Source organism: Leptopilina heterotoma, unplaced genomic scaffold, assembly GCF_015476425.1.
Source record: "Leptopilina heterotoma isolate Lh14 unplaced genomic scaffold, ASM1547642v1 Lhet_1, whole genome shotgun sequence".
Taxonomy (NCBI): domain Eukaryota; kingdom Metazoa; phylum Arthropoda; class Insecta; order Hymenoptera; family Figitidae; genus Leptopilina; species Leptopilina heterotoma.
The window spans coordinates 1,975,160-1,985,263 of record NW_025110812.1 but is presented as its reverse complement, the minus strand read 5'-3'; the positions used below and the strand labels follow the sequence as shown (position 1 = coordinate 1,985,263).

At 24.2% G+C, this 10,104-nt stretch overlaps 1 protein-coding gene across 1 annotated transcript; it reads right to left on the bottom strand.

The window, feature by feature from the left end:
• Positions 1-1,427: 1,427 nt before the first annotated feature.
• Positions 1,428-4,347, bottom strand: LOC122511857 (mpv17-like protein 2). The gene is made up of 5 exons (XM_043627422.1): positions 4,079-4,347; positions 3,803-3,989; positions 2,487-3,043; positions 2,164-2,289; positions 1,428-1,568 (listed from the first exon to the last, which is right to left on the bottom strand). Exons 2-5 carry the CDS (start codon positions 3,825-3,827, stop codon positions 1,542-1,544), a joined length of 735 nt encoding a protein of 244 aa, XP_043483357.1. The 5' UTR covers positions 3,828-3,989; positions 4,079-4,347; the 3' UTR covers positions 1,428-1,541.
• Between the last annotated feature and the right edge of the window lie 5,757 nt (positions 4,348-10,104).

Sequence of the window (10,104 nt, the reverse complement as noted above, 5' to 3'; positions counted from 1 at the left end):
ACTTTTTGTTTATCAATCCTAAAAATTTTAAACTACAAAAAAAGTGTGATAAATTAAAAAAATTTTCGCCTTAAAAAAATATATATATGTGTATATTATATATTTCACGTCATCGCGTTTCTATTTGGATTCTAACAGATGTGAACAGAACACTCGTCCGAATCGAACTGTTGTCACTAAATTGGTCACCAGTTGCAGTTTCAGCAGTCGTACCAATTTTTCATTAAAATTCCCCATGTTAAAAATTTTCAAAAAAAAACTTCTTCTTTTTGAAGAAAAAAAATTTTTTCCTTTCAAAAAAAAGGTTACTTTAAAAAAATTTCAATTTTTTATTTAACAATTAAATTTTTTTTACTTTGAGAACAAAATTTATTTATTTCTAATAATGGAACATTTTTTTTAAACATACAATTGTTTATTACAAGAATAAGTTATTATATAATATGAGATTTAATTATTTTTAAATAAATAATTATTGAATCTGTATAAAAAAATAATCTTTTGTATTGTCTTTTTTCTTTTTATTAATTATTATTATAAAATTTAATATTGCCAATTAATTCATATATTTTTACTAATTAATGAAACAAAAAAATTTCTTTTTTGAATTAACAAAAAATATACAGTCTCCTTTTTGCCAAATATAATTTTCTGTAATAATTCGAATATAATTTGTTTTCATTTTTCTTTATTTTGATGAATTTGTTTAAATTTGTTTATTTTTTAAAATTTTTTCACTTTTACCTCTACTACTATAGGGAATTTAATAAAAATTAAGAGAACTCAAGAGAAACATTGAGTTTTAGATGATATTTATTTTCTGCATTGTGTCTCCATCTTCGTAGGAATTTCCTGAAACTTTATAAAACAGTTACTCGATCACAAAGGCAGAAATCTATATATACACCGCTCACGCAGCAAAATATCAAATATAATTTTTTTTTTTAATTTACTTTCGAGAAATTAAAATGAAAAACTTACAAAAATTAAAATTTCAAAGTTTAAAATAGTTTTTTCTTTTTACAATCGTTCAGCTTAATATTGGATCCCTAGCTGATGTAGAAAATTTAATAAACTTCAAATAAGCTGAAACTTTATATAAAATTTAATTATCTCAAAAATCTGTTGTGGACTTTGAAGGGATAATTAACACCTAGGATTATTTTCTTGAAACTCTTTCCAATTTCAGCCTTTGTTACCGAATAGGTGCGCGCCTGTAGAATGATTTTTCCATCTTCTCACTTGTCGCGAATGGTTGACTATATTGACACAGAGTAAGAGGTAAATTAATTTTTTATTTATCAATTACAATAATTAATATCAATATTAATACAAAATTAATATTCTAATAATAAATATAATTACAATAATTTGATAATGTATTTTTTATTTTTATTTCAATTATATATAATAATTAAGATGCTAGTATTTTATTTAAAAAAGATATTACAATGAACTTTAAAAACAATTATAAACCTTAAATACTAATAAAATTATTCTGTGAAGAGATATAGTCATTTTAATAAAATAAATTTCCTTAGTTACGTCGGTAAGGAAAAATCTGCTTCCTGCAAAAAGTATATATTTATTATTTATATTTTATTTAATGTTGACAAGCTCCGAAGAAAGGTACTAAAGAAGACAAAAATTTTAGGTTATGTTTGTAGTTTCTTGAGTGAAAATACACAAAGGGAGTAAACTCTTAATATAAATCAATGTATAGTTTAAAGTTCTTATTACATCTGAAATAATAAAAACTTCATTTAGTTTTACATAATTAAACAGAAACTTTTAATTAAGGTAAAAATAACACAAACATAACCTTAAAATGATTTGCTTCTTAAGTACCTTTCTTCGGAGCGCGTCACATATTGCAATAATAATTATATTATTAGTTGAATTAAAATGTAAAATTTAACTTGTAAAATTTGACTTTCACTAATTTATAAATTAAATTCCAATTTACACTTTAAATTCCAAAAGGAAAAGTCGAAATGTAAATAAAAATCAAAGTGTCAAACACATTGAAATTTTACACTATACGCGGTATTTAATTAAAAAATAATCTTTAGAAAGTAAATGAATTTTTGAAAAAGAAAAAATTTTCGAATAAGCCAAAATTGAATGGTAGAAATAAAAAGCGAAAAACACTATTATATTTACGTATTTCATGTAAGATAGGAAAATATCGAAGATCACAGTAATTGCATTGATGTATATCACACGATATTGCAGAGGAACAAATAAAAAATTTACAATCTGTGCGGGAGGAAAAAAACACCAATCTACCTAAAAAATAAAATTTATATTAATACAAAAAATACAAAATGTATTAATATTTTTAATAAAAACTTAAAATGTATTAATATTTTTAATAAAAACTTAAAATTTTTTAATTTTCAAAATTAAAAAATTTTTAAATTAAAATTTTTTAATTTTTAAAAATTACAAAAAAAAATTACAAATTTTTCATATATTATTCAAACCTTCCAGGTGTGAAAAAATTTTTGCCTCATTTCCATGTTGATTTCAGTGAGACTTTTCCTCTCAAGTAGTCCATGACCACAGAAAAATATTGCAAGACACGAAGGACTCGATATCATTTGATCGAGCATTGTTTTCTTGAAAATGGAAAATATTTTTTTCCCCGGGAAATTTTTGTCAAGAAAACGATAGAAATAATGATGAAATGGTCCCTGTAAAAGGCCAACTGTTAACATATTTTTTGTTCGATTAAAATCATAATCAGTCTTGCATGGTATCATTAAAATTTCCCTCTGATATTGATTTTCGTGATTATTTTTTTCTCTACATTCATTTTGATTTGTGGTTTTATGAGAAATTTTATTTTTATCATAAAATTCAGTTTTCAATTTTGTTTGAATTTTATTTTCAGTTTTCATTTGAATTTCATTTGTATCTGTGGATTTTATTAATTTTATCGAATTATTTTGTCTCAATTTTTCTCCTTGCTGATGAATCACATCTGCAATTGCCATCATTAATCCACAACTTGCTGTATTTGTGAATAAAAGATATTTTCCTGAAATAAAAATAGTTTTTTTTTATTTATCTTTGAATAAAAAAAAACTTATTGTATTTTAATTAATTTCCCTAGTAAAATTCAGTTTGAAAGATAAGTTTTTATTGTAAATTATATTAGTTTTAACTCTTAACACCAAGTTTTATAAAAATCCAATTTGTTTCTTAAAATTTGTCTGACATATTGGATCCACCATTTTGAATTTTGAAAAACTAAGTTCAAATTTGTAATCAGTGACGCCAAGAATCCCTTGATACTAATTTAAATACCAAATTCCATGAATTTTTTTTAAATTTTGTCCGCCATATTGGATCCGCCATTTTGAATTTTAAAAAACTAGGTTCGGATTCGTAATCAGCGACTCCTAGAATCCCTTAATACTAATTTATACCAAAATCTGTTATTTTTTAAAAATTTTGTCCGACATATTGGATCCGCCATTTTGAATTTTGAAAAACCGAGTTCAGATTAATATAAAAGTGAAATATTTTGCGATAAATAAAGAAATTTTTTATTTAACTCACGAGGAACTTATATTCCTAAAATATAATTACTCACGTATATAGTTGTCATTTATTTTTAACTGGTAAAATTTCATATTTGACAAAAATAAGAAAAAATTTAAATTATATAAATAGAAAATATGCTCTAAATGAACATTGGGGAAGATAAATTTATTTTCTAAAAATATTTTTAATAATTAATTCACTAACTTGTATTTAGAGTGAAGAAAATTATATTATTATAAAAATGACTTACCAAATAATTTGTTGAAAATGCCCATTTGTTAGGTAGGAATCAAATTTTTCACACTTGGATAATTAAAGATTTAACTAAAATTCAATTTAAGAGAAAATAAATTTTGTTCAAAAACAGAAAACTTTTGACACGATATTCACAATATTGTTATCTCAAAAAAATATTTTTTCTTTTCCCCTTATGTTTCCTGTAAAATTTAAAAATAAATTTTCTTTTTTATTGAAGTTAAAAATTAGAAAATAAATAATTTTTTTAGATCAAAATGATAAAAATTACAATTTTTTTATATTGATCCTTGATCCTTTGATGTTTATAAAGACTAAAAGTAGGTTTACCACGAAACATTCCTCCTGAATAAAAACTATAAATTGTTACTTTTTCAGATACTTTAATTTTTTTTCTACAATTGTTGAGAATTTTTTTATTATTTTGTCATACAGTGCGTTATTCTTGAGAAAAAAAAATTGTTTTATGTTTTTTTTTTTTAAATTATTATATTACATTGTACACCGATTTTAAATATAGAACTGACACCTGCTGATCATCTTCATGGGTAAATAAAGCACTTAGTTGCATTCTACGTCACAGTTTGTTTATTATTTGCAGTTTTATTATCTCATAGTTTGTTGTGTTTTACATTGGAAAATTCCGTTTAAAAGCCATTGACAAGAGTTTTTTTTTTTAAAAAACAATGTTCTATTCTTGATATAAAATTCTCAAGTGGCGTCAATAAAAACAAATTTAATTATATAACTGAGATTCTATTCGTATAAAATGGATAATTCATCTGTAATTATAAAAGTAAAATTTTTATTAAGAATTTAAAGCATAGTTATAATTAACGGTAAATATTCCACAATAATATTTATATTTTTAATTTAGCGAATAATAAAAAATAATTTTTTAAAATTAATTATTTTTTTTATAATTTAATAGAGGAATATATTGAAATAAATTTATGAACTTGTCATTAAGGAAAAAATACTAATTAAATAATTATGAAGATACTAACAGAGTTGCAGATAGGAAAAAACTAAATTTTTAGAATTGATAAGAAAATTCTGAATTTTTGTCATTTTTATTACCTTATAAATTATGAAATTACCACGAATTCTAATATAAAACCTTCAATTTTTCTATATTAACAATAATTTTTTTTTTAAAAGTTATTTTTAAAAGTAATAAAACTCCTTTTTTCAAAGTTCAATTATGTTCAAAAATTAAAAAAAAATCTCATAAAATTTTCAATTATCTTTATAAGTAATACAATTATTTTAATACAATTTTTTTCAAAATTCAATTATTTTCAAAAAATTTAATAAAATTCTTGGCAAAATTTCAATTACTTTCAAACATTTTCCTCATTTCAATTATTTTTAATATTTACTATTTTAATCAAATTTTACAAAAGAATTCAAATATTTAAACAAAATTTTAATAAAATTTTACACAAACATTTAATTATTTTCACAATAATGATCAAAATTTCACAGAAATTCAATTATTTTTAAGTTTTTAATTAAGTTTCCGGATAGAATTCAATTATATTATCAGAGAATTTAAGAAAATAATTCTTAAAAATTCAATTCTTTTAAAAAATTTGAATAACATTCTTTAAAAGATTCTATTATTTTAAAAAATGTTGATAACATTCTTTACAAGATTTAGTTAATAAAATTGCAATTTTAATAAAATTTTTAGACACAATTCAATTATTTTCAATACAATTCTTTTTAAGAATTTAATTATTTTCACAAATAACAAATTTTTTATGGGAATTCAATTATTTAAAAATATTTGCATAAAATTACTCGAAATAATTCAATTATTTAAGAAATTTTAACAAAATTCTTCCCAAGAATTCAATTTTTTAATAAGATTTCCAGAACGAATTGAATTATTTAAAAAAAAAATTCTTTTTTTAATTCTGTGAAGTTCAATTATTTCAAAAAAATTTGAATAAAATTCTTCCTATTTAAATAAAATTCTTCATAGAAAATCAATTATTTTCATAAATAATAATATTTTTCTCTGTAATTCAATTATTTTCAGAAATAAAAATCTTCACAGAAATTATCTTTAATATATACAATAATTTTAATCGAATTCCTCGAAAAATATAATTATTCTTAAAAATTTTATTCAAATTCGTCAAAAGAATTGAATTATTTCAAAATTTGTTAATATTTTTTATGAAAATTCAATTAAGAATTAAGAAACATTGAATTATTTAATAAATTATTTATTTTTGTATTTAAATAATTGAATTCTTTTAGAATTTTCTAATAAAAATTGAATTAAAAATTAATTTTTTAGTTAAAATTTTATATAATAATTGAATATTAAAAGCATAATAGCGTGGATTTTTAGAAATAATTGCATTTTCAAGAGTATTTCAAATTGAAATATTTGACAATTTAAATTTTTTCTACTTTTAACTATAACAAATCTGCAAAATTAATTTTGTTGAAAAAGGTTTATTTAATTTTTTTTATAAATTATTTCAAGTTCATTTCTAATATATATTTAATTGAAGAATTTCCGAATATTTAAAATTTCACGTAAAATTGATTTGCAATTAAATGGATTTAAAAATTCTAAAAAAAAAACTTTTAAAAAAATATTAAAAATAGTTGATTTAGAGAAGAATTTTAGTTAAAAATTCTAGAAAATAATAATTGAATTGAAATGATGAAAATAATTTTGAAAAAGTTGTAGTTACAATATTCTTATGATATAAATTAGTGATTTAATCAATCGGTTATTTTAAATTAAATTATTATTATAAAACCTGAAGAAATTTTTAATATCTTCTATTTTAACAAAATTTTACAAAAGAATTCAAATATTTAAATAAAATTTTAATAAAATTCTACACAAGCATTTAATTCGTTTCATAAATAATAAAAATTTCATAGAAAATAGTTCTGAGAAATTCAATTCTTTTGAAAAATTTGAATAAAATTCTTTAAAAGATTCTATTATTTAAAAAAATTTTGACAACATTCTTACGAAATGTTTAAATAATACTTGAACTTGTTTGCAAAAGTGATTTCAGAAAGTAAATTGCAGAGTGGGATTTTTTTTTAATGAAAAATGTCAATAATGAATAAAATAATGATGGAAAATATTCAGCGCAGTAATGACACTTGACGACCCTTTCAAATTATTTAATTATTTAATTATTTCAAATTACGACCCTTTTCTTAATAAAACCAATTTTTACGTATCCTAACTTTTCTGGTCTGTCCGCTTCTTCTGGGTTAATTAACAGTCTTAGTAGAGAAGTAAATTTAATTTCTAATGATTTAGACTTTTTTTTGGTAACAATTCATAAAGATTCACATCAGCACTGTTAAAAATTGTACTGGATTATCACTTATAAGAAGCTTCCCTACTTATCAGAATAATATTTATCACTTATTGTCAGAATTTTTGCATCAGGAACAAGAGAAATCAGTGTTTAATAGTTTTTCCCCTCCAACCTTTTATGCGACACAAATAAACAGCAAATTCGACAAAAAAAGCAATACTAGAACACACCCATCCAATAAGCAACAATTCCAACAATTGCATCATAATACTCGTCGTTTGAGAACTTTCCAATCGAAACAAATCCAATTGACTTGGTCCACGATCATGCCTCTGAAACTGATCATCATCCCATTTTTTCCCAATACCCGATTGAACTAAACGAAGAGTAATACCATCAAATCTCTCTCTATAAGGTGAACCACCGGCAAGAATCACCGTACTTGAATATGACCACATAATTTCCTCATTCAATATTTTCATACCCGAACGTCCCAATTTATCCTTATCATTATAAACAAATAATCTTGCCTGCGTTTCTCTCATAACACAAGAAACATTCTTGTAATTCTTGAGAATATTCACACAATAATCCGGAGGGCCATCATAGGGAAGTGTTATATTGAACAGTCTATCAAAATCATCAGTTAAATTAGTCACAGGTTTTAGAAGATTAACAGCAATCATTGGTTTCAATGATGTCTTGAGCATATCACCAAAAGTGTCCAATTTCAAGAATGATTCCATTTGTAATTGTGAACTCGAGATGGCTGAGAATATGTAGCTGGATTCAAGAAAGCAGGAGATTAGTAGACATGCGAATATAATTCGTTCGACAGTGAACGATGGTTCACTGGGTGCTGACATACTGAGGACCATTTGAAGAATATTTATTATCTGCCAATTGTGAATATCGAAATGAAGTAGCTTTGCTGTAATCCAAGGTAAGAGGAGAAGCATTATAACACTAAGAAGATTTAACACTTGCCAGCTACCGGAGAATGGTTCCGGTGGTCCGGGAAGAATTGGCACCAAGTGAATGTATCTGAAGAGTCGTATTCCTCTTCCGGTCACAGTGTAAGTGCCTAGGCAACTCACAAAGTTGATACCCTCAAGGGCAATGATTTGCACTTTATTGTGCATTGTTAGATTAGTGACACCAACATTTTTGTTCTTTGTACAACTGAGTTTGTCCCAATTCGTTTGATTTGAGAATTGATAGTGCATTGAGAAGGATACACTTTCAGAGAGGACTTTCAGGGCTTTTAGATCAGGTCCCGTGACGGAAATCACATGACCAGTTGAATTTTGTTTAACATTGACGTAGGGTGGATAATTAAAGACTCCAATTATAAGTGGGTAGTTGTATAAACTGTGGAGTTTGTCTGGAAAAAATTTGCAGTACTTTTGGAATTTGGGTTCTTCCCGATTGTAAAGAATAGTGGAATTATTAAAATTACAATCGCTGGTGATTTTGTTTCTAAAATACTTTTTAATAAATGGATTGTAATAGTGAATTACAACATCACTTTTGGATAAAGTTATTAAATAGTTTTCAATTTTCCTGGGAAGCAGTTCCAGTACAGTAACATCGAGAAATTGTTCCAACCATACGGTCTCGAAGAATTGGAGATATTGTTCGACATTTCTATTGCTATCAATGGAATTATTAATGTCCACTTTCTCCTTTGTCCCATCATTGACACTAATTTGATGAATAATCAAAACTTTAGAACGTGCATTCGATTGGCAGAGATATTCAATAAATTTTATTGTTCTGAATAGTGCAGTGAAATTTTCACTTGAGACAAAGATGACGAAAATAGAAGCTCGACTTTCAAACAAAGGTGGCATAAAATTGTTATTCTCTTCTTTAATTCTTTTTTTATCAATCAATAAAGAGGGATAATTCTTTTGCACTTCTGCTATGAATTCGAGAAAATTATCATTTTTCAATTCTCCGTCGACAATTTGAATTATTTGATAAGTTTCTCCTCCCTCGATGACGTATCTTATGAAATTATTGGATAATTCTTGTATTCTAGTACCGATTCCACATTGAAACGAGAGCACAATAAGAATAGAAAATAGCAAATATGTTTTTAAAATCATCTTTTGTTTTGAAAGTTATCAATAGCTATCAAAATTAATAACCAGAAGAAAAATAGAAGCTAAGGTTTTGAATCGACATTGAATTTTCACTGGGACACTAAAGGAACTGATGTTTAATTTCATTTTTTTTTTGCTTATGAATATTGATATTTGTCAGTAAAAATAAATAAAACATTTGTAATATCACATTTCTAGAGGGATTCAATAAGTACATATAATTCTCCAAATGTTGATCAAACTGGTGTTTGATCAACATTATTTACCTTCTCGTACAAGTTTCAATTTTTTTCACTCTACAAACATGGATTTTTTTTAAATCAAGATAAAAGGTGTCTTTTTATAAGACAGTATTATAATGTTCAAGGTTTCTGTAACAATAAATCAATAGTTAGTATTTTGTGCAATAAAAAAATGAATTTCGATCTTCTGCTATAGCGTACGGCTGTGGCTGCTACGACCTAAAAGTTAAAATAAAACTTTTTTTCTTCAAAAATGTTGTTTAGCAACATCCCAGGAACAACTTAAATAATTACAAGCTTAGAAAAATGACTAGAATTATAAAAATTTTTTTTAATCGTCTTTTCATGTAAGTAGAGTTGGCCCCTCAATTTTAAAAAAATTAAATTTTTTTAGTGTTCTGACTTCTTCTACAATAGTTCTAGAGTTCCTGATAGGTTTTAGGCTAGAGTTCACGAACTCTAGAACTATTGTAAAGGAAGTCAGAACTCTAAAAAAAATTTAATTTTTTTTAAAAGTGGCGGGCTAGCTTCACTTACATCGTCTTTTCCCCCAAAATTTTGACATACTTGTCAACAAAGTTTAACAGGTTTACCCATTTTGTCAAAAGGTTCACTGCAGAATCTACGATTTTAAAGTTC

What these genes read in the sequence shown, in the direction of transcription:
- LOC122511857 (XM_043627422.1), bottom strand. Translation starts at nt 3,827, where the DNA reads ATGGGCATTTTCAACAAATTATTTG. An exon ending in CATTTTCAACAAATTATTTG is followed by an intron (nt 3,044 to 3,802) that starts GTAAGTCATTTT and finishes TTTTTATTTCAG; the next exon opens with GAAAATATCTTTTATTCACA. An exon ending in TCCTATCTTACATGAAATAC is followed by an intron (nt 1,569 to 2,163) that starts GTAAATATAATA and finishes TACTTTTTGCAG; the next exon opens with GAAGCAGATTTTTCCTTACC.